This window comes from Megalobrama amblycephala, linkage group LG10 (assembly GCF_018812025.1).
Source record: "Megalobrama amblycephala isolate DHTTF-2021 linkage group LG10, ASM1881202v1, whole genome shotgun sequence".
Classification (NCBI taxonomy): domain Eukaryota; kingdom Metazoa; phylum Chordata; class Actinopteri; order Cypriniformes; family Xenocyprididae; genus Megalobrama; species Megalobrama amblycephala.
Window position 1 is genome coordinate 16,111,074 of NC_063053.1, and position 19,959 is coordinate 16,131,032.

The 19,959-nt window shown below is 36.9% G+C and overlaps 2 protein-coding genes across 5 annotated transcripts; one reads left to right on the forward strand and one right to left on the reverse strand.

Annotated features, from left to right (window-relative positions):
* Window positions 1–754: 754 nt before the first annotated feature.
* On the reverse strand, window positions 755–10,058 carry LOC125276926 (minichromosome maintenance complex binding protein). Of its 4 annotated transcripts, none has more exons than XM_048204917.1 (16): window positions 9,845–10,058; window positions 9,592–9,677; window positions 9,227–9,367; window positions 9,034–9,075; window positions 7,795–7,884; window positions 7,528–7,651; window positions 7,253–7,407; window positions 6,907–7,004; window positions 6,648–6,817; window positions 4,408–4,531; window positions 4,044–4,161; window positions 3,738–3,903; window positions 2,277–2,410; window positions 1,546–1,710; window positions 1,288–1,376; window positions 755–1,203 (listed from the first exon to the last, which is right to left on the reverse strand). In XM_048204917.1, exons 1-16 carry the CDS (start codon window positions 9,900–9,902, stop codon window positions 1,077–1,079), a joined length of 1,887 nt encoding a protein of 628 aa, XP_048060874.1. In that variant the 5' UTR covers window positions 9,903–10,058; the 3' UTR covers window positions 755–1,076. The 4 variants fall into 4 exon arrangements, with proteins under 4 accessions (XP_048060874.1, XP_048060873.1, XP_048060872.1 ...); XM_048204916.1 differs by having other exon boundaries at window positions 7,795–7,887; window positions 9,845–10,057; XM_048204915.1 differs by having other exon boundaries at window positions 7,528–7,657; window positions 9,845–10,056.
* A 487-nt stretch (window positions 10,059–10,545) lies between these two features.
* LOC125276925 (SEC23 interacting protein) lies at window positions 10,546–19,837 on the forward strand. The gene is made up of 18 exons (XM_048204913.1): window positions 10,546–10,835; window positions 11,877–12,382; window positions 13,776–13,983; window positions 14,263–14,456; window positions 14,556–14,645; window positions 15,137–15,257; window positions 15,462–15,551; window positions 15,676–15,817; window positions 16,454–16,662; window positions 16,857–16,954; window positions 17,115–17,282; window positions 17,370–17,465; window positions 17,553–17,726; window positions 17,858–18,013; window positions 18,190–18,292; window positions 18,826–19,011; window positions 19,112–19,277; window positions 19,367–19,837. The coding sequence occupies exons 1-18, from the start codon at window positions 10,703–10,705 to the stop codon at window positions 19,446–19,448; spliced, it is 2,922 nt and encodes a 973-aa protein (XP_048060870.1). The 5' UTR covers window positions 10,546–10,702; the 3' UTR covers window positions 19,449–19,837.
* The last annotated feature ends 122 nt before the right edge of the window (window positions 19,838–19,959 follow it).

Below are 19,959 nucleotides of genomic sequence, written 5' to 3' on the forward strand. Positions count from 1 at the left end.
TTTGATGACAGCTTAATTAGAACAAGCTTTCACTAGCTTAATTTTTAGCTTTTGGAGACTTTCTTCACCAAATACTACAGATATCACTTGAAAAATGTTTTTTCCTAACACACCACTCACTGATCTCACAATAAACTCTCCTTACAGTGTCAGTATGTGGTTCCTCCCAGTGACGACCTCTTGACTCCTCTGAGCTACACTGTATTACATTTTTAGCATTCAGATGCAGTGTGAGAGGTTTGTGGCTCCTACACTCAGGTTATAAGAGAGGAATAGACTGGTGTTGCATTGCCCAAGACATTCAACATTAACGTGTCAGCATTGGCACTTTTAGGCTTTTGCTATTAACTCAAACCATCCCGATGAACCTCCTTGTAAGGCTTTTCAATTGCATGATTTTAATTGATAATTATTAGTATAGATTGCTATTGTCATTCTCATATTTGGTAGCACTTAACTTCCCATTAGATAATGCATTAACGAGCAATGGATTTGTTACAGCATTTATTAATCTTTGTTAACATTAAAAACACAGTGGTGCATTGTTAATTGAAGTTACTTCAGGACCATTAAGTATTAACAGATAGAAATTGTGATTTTAGTAATAGAGATATTAGTAAGTGTTGAAATTAACATTAAGATAAATAAATGCTTCAGTATTTTTCATTGTTCATCTTAACTAATGGAGTTAAATGTTAACAAATGGAACCTTATTATAAATTGTTACCCCAAATTTTAAGTAAGACTATATATGCAAAGTTCTCAAAACTTTATTTTTCCTAATACCCTTGTGCCATAAGTGTACATGTTTGCTGTAAGGCAGTTTATTCTTTGTCACATGTCTGCATTTGCATATAAATGTTTATATACAATGCAAGTACCAAAATCAAAATTTAACAATGCATACATCAAAAATCTACTTCACCAGTGTCTGTAAGGTTTCCCACAAATTTAAAATGAAGTATAAAAAAAAAAAAAACTGTACAAAAAGTCATGCCATATGAAAACATTACATTTAAATCCAAAATATTAACAAGTATGGTTACTGTTAAAGTATTTGTAAATAGCAATATATTTTAAGGCTCGTTTCCGTTCACACATTTCTGCTGCTGTGTTCGACTTGTTCTCAAGGCTTCTAGCTGCTTGGCTTTCATCCAGCCCTCTCTAGAGAGTGTGTTCTGCCCGTGACTTAACGACAGCAACCTGAAACAATACAAATTGGTATTTAATTATCTTATTATGGTTAACAGAACTAGATTAGCTGCAAAAAGGCAATTAAAATCTCACCTCGCAACAACCAGCAATCTATGAAGGTCTTCCGCAGACATACTCTGAGGGTCATCTTTTCGCATTTCAACAAAGTCCTCTTCTACTGCCTACAGATCAAGACCATCAACCATGAAACAAGTGCTGAATCTGAAACATATTACTCTTACTCTGCTTTTACGTTATCTTTCTATGGTAGAAACAGTAAGAGTAGTATGCAGTTCAGCAAAGACATTTAATCATCATAAACATCTGGACAGCCATAGACAAAATCCTGACCTTTGTGATCTCATCTGAAATGGTGTAGTTCAGGGCACGTGCCATGCTCAGATACATGCGATACTTGTTGAGCTGAGATGGAACCTGCGCCACCTGCACCGCACTCAGGTACTCCTCCAGGTTAGGTGGATTAAGGGTGGGTCGTAGGTGAACCTGACAGTCAGACTGAGAAAGCAGAGAAGAAAGTCTCTTCAAAACCTCATTTAAATGTTGCTTGTTCTACTGTGGAATGTTTTTGAAACGACCGTGATATTTCAAATTCTCATTTGTAGAAATGCCAAGCCATTAAAGAGTCATGAAATTGCCCCTGCTAAACCTTTAGTGCCTTTTTAAACTTTATAAAATACTGTGTATCAAGCTTTCATGCCATTAAATAAGTGGCTCGTGCTGCCCTCTCCCTCTAATGTCCTTTCGATAGAGTTGCCACCATAGCAACTAGAGAGAGCTGACGTACAGGAATAGCACAGAGCATTCCACAGGCTGTTAGCATCACGGCAAAGCCACGATAAGAGCCCAGCCAGGGAGCTGACGACAACCCTGTGGACTGTAATGGAAATACTAGGCCATCTTTACAACTGCCTGATGGAAACTCCCATGGGAGAGGCATTCAACCCAAGTCATTTCCACCTGTTGGAAATTAAGATGTGGGTCTCTCTAATTCGTCCCCAAATACATGTGGGTAATATTTTAATAATAAAACGCTGAAAGGGACCCAGGCCTGATGTTCTTACCGGGAGGAGCGATCGGCCCTCGGATGCGATAAGCACGTTAATATTGCAGGGGAATTCCATCTGGTGGTAGTTGAAGTCGTAATCAACCTTCTGCCAGGAGATCAGGTTCCCCAGCGCAGTGATATTCCGCACACCTACACCTGGAACAGACAGCACACAAAGCCTTGTGTCTCTAAGATAAATGCACTGAACAACAGAGCAATGCAGTCTAAAAGTAAATGCCAGCTGCTTCAGAAAAGGATGTTTACACTTCCTTCTAGCATTAACGGTCTCTGACAGAGGCTGGATGATGAGTGTACTGATATTAACATAGAATGTCAAGACTATTGATGAAGACTCAATTCGAAAGGCAATCCAAAGTTAAGACTGCTCCATGCCTGCTTAAAATTCAGTGTACTGATGCAATGCTAAATTATGCCTGCTCTGTCCTGCCTCATCCCTCAGTATGAAAGCATAGTTGTGATAGTGTAAATGCATTTATGCCACCTTTGAGCAGCATTAAAAAGTCTGTGAAGACACCTAAATGCCACTTCAGAAGTACTTTCTATGCCACTCCTGTAGTGTAAATTTGGCAAAAGAACAACTAAGTCTATGCACATCTCATTATGAATAAAAATACTTTTAGAAGCAGAAATACATGAATGTATCAAAACCACAAGCACCCACTTCCTGACAGACAATAAACTACTGTTCATACACTAAAGTCTAAAAGTTTGAGATCATGATTTCTTTAAATTTATATGGCTTTTAAAGTTACACATTATTTATTCAGTTAGTGGACAAAAATTTCAGAATGTCTCAGAATTTTAGTCTCTCTTTTGCCACTGTCAACAGAACTCAAGCTGCATAAACTCCACGTTTGTGCAAAACCTGATAATCATGTTCTCCAACATGATGAGAACAATGCATTGTCATGCATTGTCAGTCTGAATTAATGCAACATGATTTCAGATTCTGAAAGCTGTTTTTGAAAGTTCTAAAAGTCAATCTAAACTTTGCAATCCGATTCACATATTCATTTAAATGTGCATTACATGTGTTCTGTATAAATATATATATATATATATATATATATATATATATATATATATATATATATATATATATATATATATATATATATATATATATATATATATATATATATATATATATATATATATATATCAGTAAAAAAATGTATCAGTAAACATGCAGCAGATATTCTGTCTCCTTCACATAATATGAATGTTTGCAAGAAGCATATTGACACACATGCATCACAGCACTGTGCATGTGCATAATTTCAATTGGATTGAGGTGTTTGCATTAATTCTTTTCAGTCCGACTGAGCCATAAAGAAGATTATAAATGGATTATAGGTTGCATGTAAATGTAGCTTATGTGGTCTCAGACTTTTGGACTCCTATTGTCTTGTCTAGTCAGCACACTACTTTTCCCTGCTATAATCAGTGCTCTCACCTGTGGTATCCAGTTGGCCCTGCTCCAGCTGTGTCTCATCCAGAAACAGCGACGTGTTATTGGCCAGCTGAAGAGTTCCACTCACCAGGCGGTTAGCAGTGTAATCTTTCCGGGGCACCATGCGTTGGTTGTTCATATTGTGCAGACTCATGCATAGCCGGAATGACTACCAAGAAAGGGGAATTAAATTTAATAGTAGTAGTAGTAGTAGTAGTAGTAATAATGGCAGCTTCTATTATTACAGTATTTAATCAATTATTTCTACGAGAGAAGTAATATAATTCGAAGATACATCTAGTGACTTACAGATGGCACGAGCTGTTGGATGACCTTGTAGAGATGCTCGGTGTATGGAGAGCTGTGAGGACAGCCGCTGAGATTCAATGTGAATTTGCCCAAAGGAAGAACATCCCGTCTGCTGTACCTAAAATTAAGACACAGTGCAAACTTCAAGGTGTGTAGTCTGAAGGACTGTGGCTAAGTTTGTTTGCGTAAGAAACATGTCACTGTGGAAAATGATCATAATACATCTAGCAAATAGGTGGCATAAGACTTTCCGAAGTATACAATATAAATGCTTAAATTGGTGCCATAAATTAAACGGGGACTGCATGCTACAGAAAGTCATACTTCAGACATGCAACAAAGCCACTCGAAATGAGAAACGTACACATTGGAGATGAGATGGAGAATGAGGTACTCTGCAGCAAGGGAATCCCCCAACAGGACATGTGTGAGGAAGGTGAGCAGCTCTGCTCTGACTGAAGCCAGTTCCCCATGAACACTGCTTAAATCTGAAGACAGCATACACAGACAGGGTTGTCACAATACAAAATGTCTATAGTTGATGCTAATACTAAAAATTCACAACTCTATCTACCAACTTTGATACCACAAAAAAATATTATTGTAATAAGAATTAAAAATTATAATAAATTTCATTATTATTATAATTTCTTAATAAAAGTATTAATACATGTTCAAGTAAATAGTCAGAAATTAACAACGATTTTCTTCTTGTGTATTTTATTTTTTTTTTAATATTGACAAGACTTTAATCTTCTTGTCAATATAATGTCATTAATATTAAATGATAATAGACAGTTGCAGCTCTACTCAACTGCATTTACACCAGTGTTGTTACTTATATTAAAAATCACTTTTCGTTAATTGAAATACCACTGAAATAAAATAAATGATTAGATGAAAAATTTGAAATGTTGCTTTGGTAAGGTGGTGCATTGCTGCCACATATATAATATTAATTATGTCATAATAATGAGACATTATGTCATTAATACAACATCTTTACAATAATGAGATATCATGCCATTAAAACAGCATCTTTTCTTGTAATAACGAGATAGGTCGTTAAAACGACATTTTCTCATAATAATGAGATGTTATGCCATTAAAATGACATTTTGTACGTGACGTGTACACGACATTACATCTCCTTATTACGAGATGTATGTGGCAGCAATGCCCCACTGTACTTTGGCAACTAACTGAAATTAAAGGTGCCTTAGATTCAAAAATTTAATTTACCTCAGCATAGTTGAATAACAAGAGTTCAGTACATGGAAAAGACATACAGTGAGTCTCAAACTCCATTGTTTCCTCCTCCTTATATAAATCTCATTTGTTTAAAAGACCTCCGAAGAACAGGCGAATCTCAACATAACACCGACTGTTACGTAACAGTCGGGGTGTACGCCCCCAATATTTGCATATGCCAGCCCATGATCGAGGCATTACACAAGGGCAGCCAGTATTAACGTCTGGATGTGCAGAGCTGAATCAACAGACTAGGTAAGCAAGCAAGGACAATAGCAAAAAATGGCAGATGGAGCAATAATAAATGACATGATTCATGATAACATGACATTTTTAGTGATATTTGTAAATTGTCTTTCTAAATGTTTCGTTAGCATGTTGCTAATGTACTGTTAAATGTGGTTAAAGTTACCATCGTTTCTTACTGTATTCACAGAGACAAGAGCCGTCGCTATTTTCATTTTTAAACACTTGCAGTCTGTATAATTCATAAACAACTTCATTCTCTATAAATCTCTCCAACAGTGCAGCATTAGCCGTTAGCCACGGAGCATAGCCTCAAACTCATTCAGAATCAATGTAAACATCAAAATAAACACTGTACTTACGCGATTAGACATGCTGCATGACAAACACTTTGTAAAGATCCATTTTGAGGGTTATATTAGCTGTTTGAACTTTTTTTATGTTGTCCAGGGCAAGCGCGAGCATGAGAATTAAAGGGCCACACACCCTGAATCGGCTCATTTCTAATTATGCCCCAAAATAGGCAGTTAAAAAAAATTAATTTAAAAAAATCTATGAGGTATTTTGAGCTGAAACTTCACAGACACATTCAGGGGACACCTTAGACTTATATTGCATCTTTTAAAAAAAAGTTCTAGGGCACCTTTAAATAAGTTTAAGTACAAAAATGAATTAACTAATTCATAACATAATGTTCATAACATTATGTTATATTCATTCTTGTAAGCTGCGTAACATGGATTCGTTCATTCAATAGTATCCATGCCCCAAAATAGAAAGTTATGTAGAGTGTGACGAAAGGGGAAGGTCTTGAAGAAATACAAATGCAAGAGTTCACAGGAGATGCATTTGAAATGCACGATAATGGCAGGTGTAAACGGTAAAGCATCTTGGCTGCCCACCTGTGATCGAATCACAAAAAACGCATCTTAACACCAGGTGAAAACAGGCTAGATTTCTTGGATATTGCATTTAATTTGCGGTCGAGACTCACAGAACTTCTGGGCAAAGTGGAATGTCTGCTATAATAGTATATAAATAATACTAAAACAACACCAATTTACACTGCAAGACCTAATTCACTGATCCATAAGAGTGATGTCTTACGGTCTCCATTATTCTCCAAGGCACTAGAGGGCAGTAGTGGGTTGTTGTGCACTAGAGGCTGGGCATAAAGCATGTGCAGTCGTGGTACAAGGGATGCTGGCGGGCTGTGAACTCTTTGCTCCTCCACAGTCTCCATGCCTTCTGTGGGGTCCAGCAGTGAAGACGCCTCTCTGAAAGCAGGAAATAAACAATATATTACAGTTTAATCATAGAGAATCTCCTATTGCAATTACAACCATCAAAAAAGGCTGCAGATTACCTTTCATCTGCAATCACACTCAAGGCAGGGTCCACAGAAAGGATGCCAAATACTTCCAACATGTCATTCAGTTTGAAACTGTCCCAGTTCTCATATACCTGCCAATTACAGAAGATGGCCAAGTTACACGACTGTCTGTGTAGGTGGGGAACAATCCAATGGAGCAAACCATCATATTATAGCAAGCAAATTACAATGTTAACATGTGCCTGCTCAAGACAACTTGATTATAGTGTTAGTCTAAAAAGTATGCATTAAAAATGACGACCTGCAAAAAAAAAAAAAATTTAATTGAATGTCTGTCAAGATGATGGTTTAAGAGTTTAAAATGAAGGACCAGTTAAACCTTAACAAGGCAGGCTGGGCCCTTTTCTTCAGGCAAAGGGAAGTTGAGGTCCAGACTGGATGTGCAGTGTGTTGGGGACGAGTCCTGACTGGGGGCTTTTGTCTCCTGACGCTTCGGCTCCATGTTGCCATGAGACTCCACAAAGCTGTGAGCTCCTGTTTGAAGAAAAATGTCAAATTTTAAATCTTGAACATGAACCCGTATACTTGATAAATTTCCACATACTCACTGGAAATTCATTTTTCAGACCGATAAAGTTAATTTTTCCTTCTTACCTTGACTGACATCTTTCATCTGTTGGGGCTGTGTGTCCATCTCATCGTCTTCCTCATAGCTGCGCTTATGCCTGTTCGGGACATAGGAAGTGGAGGGCACCACTCGTGCCTGACTGGTGCCGGCGTAGATGTTCTGAGCCGTTAAGGATAGATGAACTACCATATTGGTCAATAAGGATGAAGAGAAACCAACAATAATATTTGGTGAAAACGCTGGTAGAATCCTAAGTGTAAACAAGATAGTTCTTTGGTCCTTATAAAGGATATTTCCTTGACCCACTGAGATTCTCCCGGGATGGGGACACAATAAAACGTCTGTCTCTCTGACGTCACTGTGTTTCTTGAGTTAAAGTCCACCTGCTGATATAAAGTCCAGTTGCTTATGTCTATTTAAAGGGTTAGTTCACCCAAAAATGAAAATTCTGTCATTAATTACTCATCCTCATGTCGTTCCAAACCCGTAAGACCTTCGTTCATCTTTGGAACACAAATTAAGATATTTTTTATTAAATCTGAGAGCTTTCTGTCCCTCCATAGAAAGCTACACAACTACCACTTTGACTCTTCAAAAAGTTCATTAAGCGATTGTAAACTAATCCATATGAATTGAGCGGTTTAGTCCAAATTTTCTGAAGAGGCGTGATCGTGTTATATGATGAAAAGATTGAATTTAGACCGTTTATGTTCAATGATCAGTGATAATGTGTGAATAAAAGCCTAAATTCAATCTGTTCATCATATAAAAGCGATCGAGTCTCTTTAGAAAATTTGGACTAAACCGCTCAATTCATACGAATTAGTTTTAGCATCTCTTTATGAACATTTTTGAAGCGTCAAAGTGGTAGTTGCGTAGCTGTCTATTGAAGGACATCTTCATTTATGTTCCAAAGATGAACGAAAATCTTACAGGTTTGGAATGTCATAAGGATATTCATGTTCTCACCCATTTTTGGGTGAACTATCCCTTTAAAGGCAGCTGCACAGACCCAAAATAAAATCTTTTTTGATGTACTTTGTCATGTCAGTTTCTCAACTACCCTCTGAGGGCATTTGCATTTATGCTATTGGGAGACACTTTAATCAGAAGAAACTTACACTGCATTGATAGCACACATTTTTACCATTTAATGCATGTTCAGTTCATAAAGATTTGAACCCACTATCTTGGTGTTGCTTTGCTCTACTGTTTGAGCTTCAGGAAAGCACACAGAAGAAGTGCTTTTCCACACTTCTGTTTAAAAAAGTAATTTTTAAAAAAATATTTCTTATAATATTCATAAGTTCATGAACAAATAAAAGTTTATTAATGTTAATGGTTTGCTGGTATTGCTTTTTTTAATAGTGTGATTTTTGATCAATTGTATTGAATCAAATTAGGGTCAATTTGACCAAAACCATAAAAATCATACCCAGAATTTGAACATAAACATGCATTTATATAAGGCTTAGTACATAAATGCATTGGCCTGTGCTCTTTGTTAGTTAACAAGGCAAATATTTACTCACCCCACACTCTGTGACATCTTTGTATTTTCCACATTTCACCTGCTGTAAGGACAGGTTTAGAAATTATTCAAACAGGCCTTTTATCTCAAAATTCCCAGGTGGAATTAATGGACTGTATTTATGTATACCATTATGTTTGAGAAAAAACCTGAGCAAATGGATTTTTAAATCAGACAGGTTTAGTAGTACTTACTTTAGAGTTTGATGTGGGATCATTCATCTCATAAACACCCATGAAAAATTCCGGATCAAACATATCTTGGACCATGCAACGGAATTTCACAAGACTATTAGGCTTCAGGTAGTGCAGGGGAACATCATTCAGAGATGGAACCTAGAAAAACCAGCAGATGAATGACACTAATAATTTCCAATAAAGTCTATTGCATGATATCTATGCCATCTGTCAAAACAAACCACTCCTCATATCAGAACACAGATGACTCCTTAGATTCCAGTTAGATTCCTTTACTTTTGCAAAAACTCTTCACTAAGCTATTAACATGTGTCAAAACACTAAAAATACCAGAGCAAATATGATTTTAACACTTAACTTACCCATGTGTGAGCATCGTTAAGTTTCAGTTTCTCTTTGAAATACTCCACAACTTTCTTCTCCCAGTCTGGACTGGAGTGACTCTGGGCTGTAGGAACACAAAGCATAATCGCTTTTAGCATGGTTATTTACAGTATAATTCAGGTCAGTATATGCAAGTTAAACTTTAAAAATCATAGCACATAATGATGATCACATGCTCCTCTTCGAAATGCGAATTAGTAGGAAAAACACATTTTGACTGCTGCTTCTTACCGAACATCCCGTCAACGACACCCAGTGGATTATTGATCCAGTCGTGAACCGTAGGCATCGCTGCAGGATTAAGAAACTCACAAAAGTTAAAACTAATACTGCTTTGACAAGAACTACAACAAGCACGTTCCAGAGTTCAGCGCCGCACAATACGCCGTGGCGGGAAAATTGCGTCATAAAAACGACCATGTGACCAGGGGGGGCATGTTTGCTTCGCTACTGTCTAGTCTTCGTCAAGAAGACTAGACAGTAGTTCACCGATAGTGGCTTTAGTAAACAAAGTAGTAATTAGTCAAACCCTTTCTACAAACAATGTTTATATTAAAGTAAATATTAAATATTTATATAAAAATATAATTCAGAATTATATATAAATATTTACATTAAGTTACAATAATAAATAAGTTAGTTAGTTATGTTCAAGAACCAAGATGATTGATGAATTCAGAGTGTTTCCAGAAAATTCTGTTTGAAATTTGGCATTTATTCAACCATTCGAGTAAGAAGTTGTTGTACATGTTTGTACATATTTTATGTAAATATTCATTAGCGTTTTGAAAGTACTTTTGCTTTCTAGCATCACGACTGTTTTTAAAAGAAAACGAAAGAAATTAAACTATCGACGTTGTTTGTCGTTGATTACTTTTGCCTTAGTACGTCAACGTGACGCAAATCTGTATGTCAAGCACTAGTCATCAGAGTCGATGACTGAATGAACCTTTCAGACGATCAATGAAGCACAGATCTGTGAAAATCCAGAGAACCCCTTTATCTCCACAGTGACGAACCAGGAAGTGTTGTAAAAAAGCTCTGCCTGTTCCGACTGGAGGACAAGCTACGTGTAATATTTTATTGAAAATGGCTGATAGGAAAGCCAATAACATCCCTAACAGCGGCTCAAATCTGCTGTTTTCAGGAGCACCGGAGTTCAACTTCAGCCTGCCGTTTTTACCGGTCAGTCAGGCCACCGGCCCGGCGGTTTTATCCGGAGGTGAGCTTATAAAGTCTTCAAATGAGCTGCTTTACGTGGCTAGTGATGTTAGCTTTCCTCTTTTTTTCAGCTCAAAGGTCTCTGCTCTTTATGATAATTAGCTCATGCTTTCTATAAGGTTATTTTACTCTTAAATCCAGTAAACAGAATTTCCCGTTTTTACTGTTGTCAGATATTTTATGAATTTTGTATTTATTTTATTTGTTTGATTAGTAAAGGAGAACAGTTGACGTTACACTCACTTTTATATACAGGGCAAATATACACTAAACGGTAACGTTTTCAGTGTGAAATTAATCAGTTTTCAATTACTATGATCTTAACTCAAAACTGCCATTTCGCTTCATCAAAATGATAAGATTTGCATCACATTATCACTCACTGTCCCTGAAACCACCTGTCATCACACCAAAACTTAATTTAAATTACATTATATATTATAGGAACACAGAAATATACATCTGTATCTTTTGAAGAACCATTACTAATATGTCCTGAAATGACAAGGTTCATTTTTAAAAAATGCCATATGCATTTCTCCTCATATGCTCTAACTGATATTTATGAAAACATTTATAAAATCTGGAAATATCAAAGTCAGTCTTCATCCTGAAGCTCCACTTTTCATATTCATATTTCACCTGTGAATAGATTAAAAACATCACAGCAATGGATAATAATTTTAATAAATTTGTATTGCTAATTATTTCATTTTTTTAAGCTTAGTTTTGTTTTTAATTTTGAGGGGTTTTATTATTGCAGGAAGACAGATTAAATCCAGGGCAGTATTTATTATAGCCTGAGTGCACTGTAATTTATATTTAATTTTTAAAAATTAATTTAAAATTAAGAAAATAAAATGCTTAGCATTTATGACATTTATTATTTTTATTATTATTATATTTCCAACTAACCGAATAAATTAAGTTTGTGTATTTCTTTATACTAATAGTATAATATAAATACTGATATATATTAATATCATATACTAATATTCTAAACTATAAATTTGTACATTTCTTTATGTCATCCTCTGTAAAGATGATGCCAGTGAAGTTGGAGAAGAAGACAGTTTTCTTGGTCAGACGTCATCAGCAGCTCCTCAGGCCTCGACGTTCAATTATTTCTCAAGCACCACCAACAGCAGCGACCCGTTTGCTTCTATTGGGCAACAGCCATGCCCGCCTCCACCTGCCACTGTCGTTCCATCAACAACAGGCCCGTCACCTGTATCCATTGCAGCTAGTCTCCCTCTAAACCCACCAATATCTCACATGAACCCCATTCAGCAGTATGGCACTGTTGCTAATCAGACTCCTGTGGGTACATACACTCCTCCGCCTAATGCACCGACTCCTCCTCCGCAGAGCTCCCAGCAGTCCTATAATCCTTACCGTCACACAGCTGCCAGTAGCAAAGCTAGTCCCTATCTCATGGCTCCTGAATTACAGCAGCAGCCCCCCAGCCAAACACCCCAGCATCTAAACCCCTATTCTCAGGTGACACCTGCTCCCTCGTTCCAGGCTCCACCCGCAGCATTCACCAAGGTTGGTCATGTAATGGCATTTTTGTCTAGTTACATATAAGAGAGATTTTGCTTGTTCTTTCATACTCAAAATATCATCTGCTGCCATTATCAGAGTTTTTCATTTTCTACAGAGACTGACTGCAGTTAAAGGTGCTCTAAGTGATCCTGGGTGGAGTAACTTTCTGTTGACGTTCGAAACAAAACAGAGGCTAGCTAGATCCTCCCTCCTCCTCCTCCCCCTCCCCTCCGTGCTTCCTGAAACAGTCATGAACGCGCATTTAAAATTATTCTTGTGGGTTATTGGCTGGAGCATGTTTATTATGATTCGTGGTGCAGGCTGCACCAGTTTGTTTTTATTGCCGTTTTCGGAGCTTGTGGCGACTACAGAGACCGTGTTTTTTTACAGTGTGTTCAGGGGACAGGCAGCTAGTGGATAGTGAGGAGATGTTTGCTGTATGTGGCAAAAAATGTTTTGGCCTAAAAACGCGTGACATCACATAGAGCACCTTTAATATTAGAAATGCAATGATACCTTGGCCATGGTTGTTGGCCATTTATTAGAGATTTTTATTATTATTATTATTATTTTTTTATTGGAATCAATTGATATTTGATTTATAGCAGCCGATATTGGTATTTAATTATTCATGCTCAATTCCTGTTTTACATATAGATTACCTTTGCCATCATCTAATGCTCATTTAAAATTAATCTTTAAAAACACTAATAATACAATAACATCAAATCTTTATTTTTTTCATACTGTACAATAGTGATATTTTAGTGTTATTTATACACTTATAGTATTATTAATATTTTGAATGATTATATTTTCCATTTTATTTTTTTAAAACTTTTGTTGTTCTTTTGTCATTTTTATTAGTGTTTTTTCCTATTTGTTCTAATATTTCTGTTTTAGTTTTAGTCATTTTAGTACTTCAGCTTAAACTTATTTCACTCTTATTTCATCTCATTTATATTTTATGTTATTTCAACTTTATTTCCATTACCACTATCAATTTTGATTATTTTTAGTTATAAATACTCAGTATACAGTATAATGTTGTAATAACTAAATTCACATTAAAAAAATTAGTTTTTAATATTTTATTTGTAATTTATTTAGACAAAATAATATTGAATTTTAATATTAATATATACAAAATATGAATATTTTATCAGTTATGAACTATAACAACAACAACAACAAAAATATCTGGTCTATTTGTATCGACCAGAATATTGATATTGGTGCATCCTTATGTAATGTTCATAAAATTGAGAGAAAAAAAGCCAGTTTAAGTTTTATCAATTAAGTGTGTTTTTAAGCATGTTTAATAAACCTAGCATATTTTGTAACAGTTTTAAAAAGGGATTGTACTCTGTCCTTATACTGTTTTGCTATTCTTCAGCCTCCCCCACCACAGATTCCACCACCCCCTGGATCGACTGGCATGGCTGGACCGTTGGTCCCTGCCAACTCAATGGTGCCATACACATATAATGTTTATGAACCTATCCAACATCACTGGTTCTACTGTAAACAAGTGGAGTCAAAGATGGTCTGGCTTCCCTTTAGTATTCTGGATTCCATTCGCTTGGAAGAGACGTTCAACTCTGGTAAGACAGGGAGTGTTTTCATCAAACCCACTTAAATTGGCAGAAAAATTGCACAAGGCACTGCCAAAACTTTGGCAATAGTTCTCTGACTTATGATGTATGAAACCAGCTGTTTACTTTTAAGATAACTAAGTTGAGTAATGTTAGGCTAAATGCCTCTGTCACTGTAACTTAATTTGTTTTTTAAACAATAGTTAGTGTTTTTCTATGTATGCCAAGAGCATATGGCCACTCTTAGTCTATTTCACAACATAGTCACTTTGCAATCCGTTCCTTCAGTTCAGCCAGATCCAGAGAATGTGATTGTGTGTACGGATGGAGGGCGCTATGACGTGCAGCTGTACGATCGCATACGGACCTCCGTGTACTGGGAGGAAGAGCCGACCGAGGTCCGCCGCTGTTCCTGGTTCTACAAAGGAGACACAGACAGTCGCTTCATCCCTTATTCAGAAGAGTTCAGTGAGAAGCTGGAGGTTTGTGCTCCCAAATACTTTTTTCTCATCAGTTATTCAGAACACTGATTATTAGGATGCCATTTTAACTGCTTTAACTGTTATGTCTGCTGTAAACAGGCCGAATATAAGAAAGCTGTTACCACTAATCAGTGGCATCGACGACTGGAATTCCCATCTGGTGAGACCATCGTAATGCACAATCCAAAGGTACAACTTTTTCAAATGCTCTAAAGGCAGTTTACACAACATCATTTTCAACTAATAATGGACAACTTTTTATGTATTTTGGCCTTTCATTTACACGACAATGGTGTTTTGGGGGCATGAAAATGCAAACTTTTGAAAAAAGGTTTCAGAGACGATACCGTGACCGTTTCCGTGTAAACTACAAAAACGTGATTTGCGGAAATGGTGACGTCATGCGCATGCTTACTACGTGTTCAGTTTATAGACGTGTAGTGTTGCTTACAAAATGGCATTGCCAACTACTGGACTGGCAGCATAATACAGCGTTTTTAACCATTTTCGCAGATCCGTGTGAACGGGGATTGTTTTGACAACGTTGTTGCTTGTACATGAAAAACGTAAAAAACGTTTCTGTTTTTTTAGTATATCGTTGTGTAAATGTATTCTTAGAACAGACACTAGTTATAGTAAACACTGTTTCTTGTAGCATAAATGATTGGTTCGTTCCTCAGGTGATTGTGCAGTTTCAGCCGTCTGCCGTGCCTGATGAGTGGGGCACAACGCAGGACGGTCAGACCCGACCTCGGGTTGTCAAGAGGGGTGTGGACGATGATCATGATGAAGTTCCCGATGGTAAATCGGCCTTTTGTTCTCATTTAAGCCAGATAAAAAAATTGATTTGTTTTGCTGTTTCTCATTTTAAAATCCCCCAACTTTCAAACTGTTTCAAAATACAACTCATCAAACAGCCCTCAATCTCAAGATTCTTGGGTATTATTTGAAGGTAATTGCAGAACATGGCAGAATCACTGAAGAAAACTGTCTTTTCCTGTGTAGGTGAGATGCCTCAGGTGGATCATCTGGTGTTTATGGTGCATGGCATCGGCCCCGTCTGTGATCTGAGGTTTAGGAGCATGGTGGAGTGTGGTATGTTACGCAAGTTTAGTCTCCTGATGAATACAGTTTTCTAAGGATTTCAGTCAAACACTTTCAGTAAAAACGAATCATACTGTTATATTGCGCTTAAGTCAAACTGTGTGTTTGTTTTCAGTGGATGACTTCCGCAGTGTGTCCTTGAAGTTGTTGCAGAGTCATTTTAAGAAGGCTCGTGATGATCATGTTATAAGTCGTGTGGAGTTTCTGCCTGTGCACTGGCACACGGCTCTGCACGGTGATGCTACAGGGGTTGACAGGTAGAGACACAACGTTCAGCCACATTCAGAACAAGCCTTACTTGGGTGCTCTATATTAGGCCTAAAACTATTGTTCCCATTTTTGTTTTTGCTGATCACTTTCTTTTGCACAGGCCCTTCAGTCACCAATATATAATTTTATATAATTTAATAATGTCAAATTTATTCAAAATACACATTACTGATAAAATTTCTGATAAAACAGATTTTTAAAGAAATTAATACTTTTTTTCAGCAAGGATGCCTTAAGGGTTAGTTCACCCAAAAATGAAAATTCTGTCATAATTTACTCACCCTCAGGTTGTTCCAAACCTGTATAAATTTCTTTGTTCCGTTGAACACAAAAGAACATACTTTGAAGAATGTGGGAGACTGAACAGTTCTGGGACACCATTGACTTCCATAGTAGGAAAAAAATTCTATGGAAGTCCCTTTTAAGAAACGTGATTTTTTTTTTTTTTTTTTTTTTTTTTTTTTTTTTTTTAAGAAACTCCTTCCCCAAACAGTTGGCTCTGCTATGAACTTGAATTCTCTGTAAATTTCTGCCTGAATTGATGATGTCTGTAATATCATAAATGTTTTGTTTTGTAATTTACCAGTAGTTCTTTCTGTCTTTTTATGTTTTGAATCATGTAGGAGGATAAAGAAAATTACTCTGCCCAGCACAGGTCGTTTGCGTCACTTCACTAATGAAACGCTCCTAGACGTGCTTTTCTACAACAGCCCAACCTACTGCCAGACCATTATGGACACCGTGGCTTTTGAGATAAACCGCTTACATGCACTTTTCATGCAAAGAAACCCAGACTTCAAAGGCAGAGTGTCCGTGGCTGGACACAGCTTGGGTGAGAAACCTTTCCTTTTACATGCTTTAACTCTGAAATATTGATCTTAAATGAGTAAGATAAAAATTGAACTGAAGTGATGCACTTCTTAGAGTACATTTATAGTGTGTGACAGCACCATGTATTGAACTGAACTAGTATTCATATTTGTATTACAATTTTCTTTTAATTTATTTTTTCCTCCTAATCTATAGGCTCTTTGATACTTTTTGACCTGCTGTCCAATCAGAAAGGCAGCTCACCTTTATCAGATCCAGTAACCAATGGAAATGCTCCGACTAATGTGAAACAGGTATCAGTACATTTTAGTTGAGGATGATCTTAAAATGATGCATGATTATTAAGGTTGTATATTAATATGACATGTTCTGTTTATGGCTTCTCTGGAACACATGACCTTTGTCTGTGGGAGTTTAAGATGACCTTAATTTAATTATGTTTAATTGTTGTAGGTAAGTCCCGTGGTCCAGGCCAATGAAGTGCCTACCATAGAGGCTGCTGAGGAAGAGGCTAAAGAGGAAGAAGAGGAGATTGGCAACATGTCATCTATTCTGGAGATGCTGGGTTTGTCTGAGTATCTGAGCACCTTCGAAAATGAGAAGATTGATGTTGAGTCTCTGGTGAGAGCATTTTAAATTTGTTTTTACACATTTTATATTGAAAACAATAAGTAACTAATCACTGCTATTTCTCAATTTCTATTGCAGCTGTTGTGCACAATAGATGACCTAAAAGAAATGAGTATTCCTCTGGGGCCACGTAAAAAACTTGCCAACTTTGTCAAAGAGAAGTCTGCAAAACAGGCAAATTTTCCGTTGTCTTTATATTGCATCAGGTTTTCATTTTTTCATTCTAATGTGACACTTTGAAACACATTTTCTTCTCAACAGGCTGCACGAAAGGCTGTGAAAGAGAAAATTGTAGAAAAAGAGGAACCGAAAGAGACCCAACCTCCTGTCCAGACAGAGCCCACACCAGATACTGCCATCAGCAAACTGCCAGTGGGAAGAAACATGTCCTCAATCCACGTAGATTACAACTATTTTGAAATAGGCACAGGACAGGTAAAGCTCAAATATACACCATCCCAAATTGATCTATGGACCAATATGATTAAATGAAGATAATTTTGTCAGAACCTGATTGTGGGACTGAAACGTGAACATGCTCTGCAATCTTGGTTGTTCTCCTCCAGGTGTCCGTGGTATATCACGCTCTGGACTTTGAACCGGTGAATTTCTTTGCTCTCGGCTCTCCCATCGGGATGTTTCTGACAGTACGTGGGGTGGAGAAAATCGAAGAGTCTTACCAGCTTCCCACCTGCAAAGGGTTCTTCAACATCTACCATCCAGTGAGTTGTGTCTTAGCTTGTTTACTGCTTCTCTCCAGCTGCATCTGATCTTTTGGAAATCACATGGTTTATGACTAAAGTGTCAGTGTAAATGAAGAATAATGAACAAGATTTGGAACTTTAACATTCTCAGGGTTAGCTGTGTCGCTAATACATTGATGATATTGTGCTCTCAGCTGGATCCAGTTGCATACAGAATCGAACCCATGATCTTACCAGACATTGAACTGGAGCCGGTTTTGATCCCTCATCATAAAGGGAGGAAGAGGCTTCATCTCGGTATTTAACAATTTCTTTGCAGTTAAAGGGTTAGCTCACCCAAAAATGAACATTCTGTCATTAATTACTAACCCTCATGTCGTTCCACACCCGTAAGACCCGTAAGGAACACAAATTAAGATATTTTTGATGAAATCCAAGAGCTTTCTGATCTCCTTATACACAGCAACGTTGCTTCATAACATTAAGGTTGAACCACTGTAGTCACATGGACTATTTTAACAGTCTTTACTCCCTTTCTGGGCCTTGAAATTTGTTATGACGTTGCTGTGTATTAGGCAGATCAGAAAGCTCTCGGATTTCAACAAAGATGAACGAAGGTCTTATGGGTTTGGAATGACATGAGGGTGAGTAAATAATGACAAATTAAAGTTTTGGATGAACTAGTGTGTATGTGTGTGTATATATATATATATATATATATATATATATATATATATATATATATATATATATATATATATATATAGTTAACAAACAATAAGTAAATATAAGTACGAAATTAAATTACAATTTTTTTGTCTTGCATCCAGAATTAAAAGAGAGTTTATCCAGGATGGGCTCTGACATTAAGCAAGGCTTCATCAGCTCTCTGAAAAGTGCTTGGCAGACTCTGAATGAGTTTGCTCGTGCTCACACCTCTTCTGTTCAACTGCACGAACAGCTGGCCATGGTCGCCAGTCAGATCAAAGCGGAAGAGGAAATGCAGGAAGGGGAAGGTGAGTCAACCACAGTGCATATCGTCTCAGCCCCATCAGTTCACTGTGCACACTTCAACGCAAACTCAATCAAAATCTGAATCTCAATGTTTGTTTGCAGAGGACAGTAAGATGGTTGAGAGTCCAGAGCCTCAGAAGGAAGAGGAGACGCGAGTAAAAGTGGGCCTGCTGAATGGAGGGAATCGTATTGACTATGTCCTGCAAGAGAAACCCATCGAGAGCTTTAATGAATACCTGTTTGCACTCCAGAGTCATCTGTGTTACTGGTACGTGATCTTCCATAACATTGTCATTATGTAATTGTGTTAGTCATTTTGTGAAATACAATACAGACTCTTTTTGTCTCTTTCTTCAGGGAATCTGAAGATACAGCTCTGCTTCTTCTCAAGGAAATTTATAAGACCATGAACGTTCGGCCAGATCAGCCAGTGCATTGATGTAATGGGTCACTAAAACACCTTAGTCATCAGAAGTCACATTACTTTGAAGATAAATAAATATTTTAAACAGTTTTCAACTCTTCAACTGGGACTGTCCCAGCAGTTTTTGTTATTTTATTTTATTTTCCTGTAGTCTGTTGTATAAAAATGAATACACTTGTATTATTCCATGTGTCTTAAATTAAGAAATTAATAGTGGATTTCAATACCACTGCAACGGTTTAAAATAACATTTTTATAGCTTATAGATCAGCAGAAGTTTGAGTGCAATTGCTAATGGAATCAAATGGTATTAACAGAAAATGTATCTAGAGTTAGCAAAGAAATATTAACTATGCTGTGTAAAAACTACAACCAAGAAGTCACAATAAATTGAACTGTTAGTAGCTGTTGTTCCTCTGGCTTGTTAGCCCATGTTATCTTCTGTATATTTGAGTAAACTGATTTACTGGCACACAAACTTATGTTTTGGAAGCAAAATCTATGACAGAACCGATGGGGATCAAAT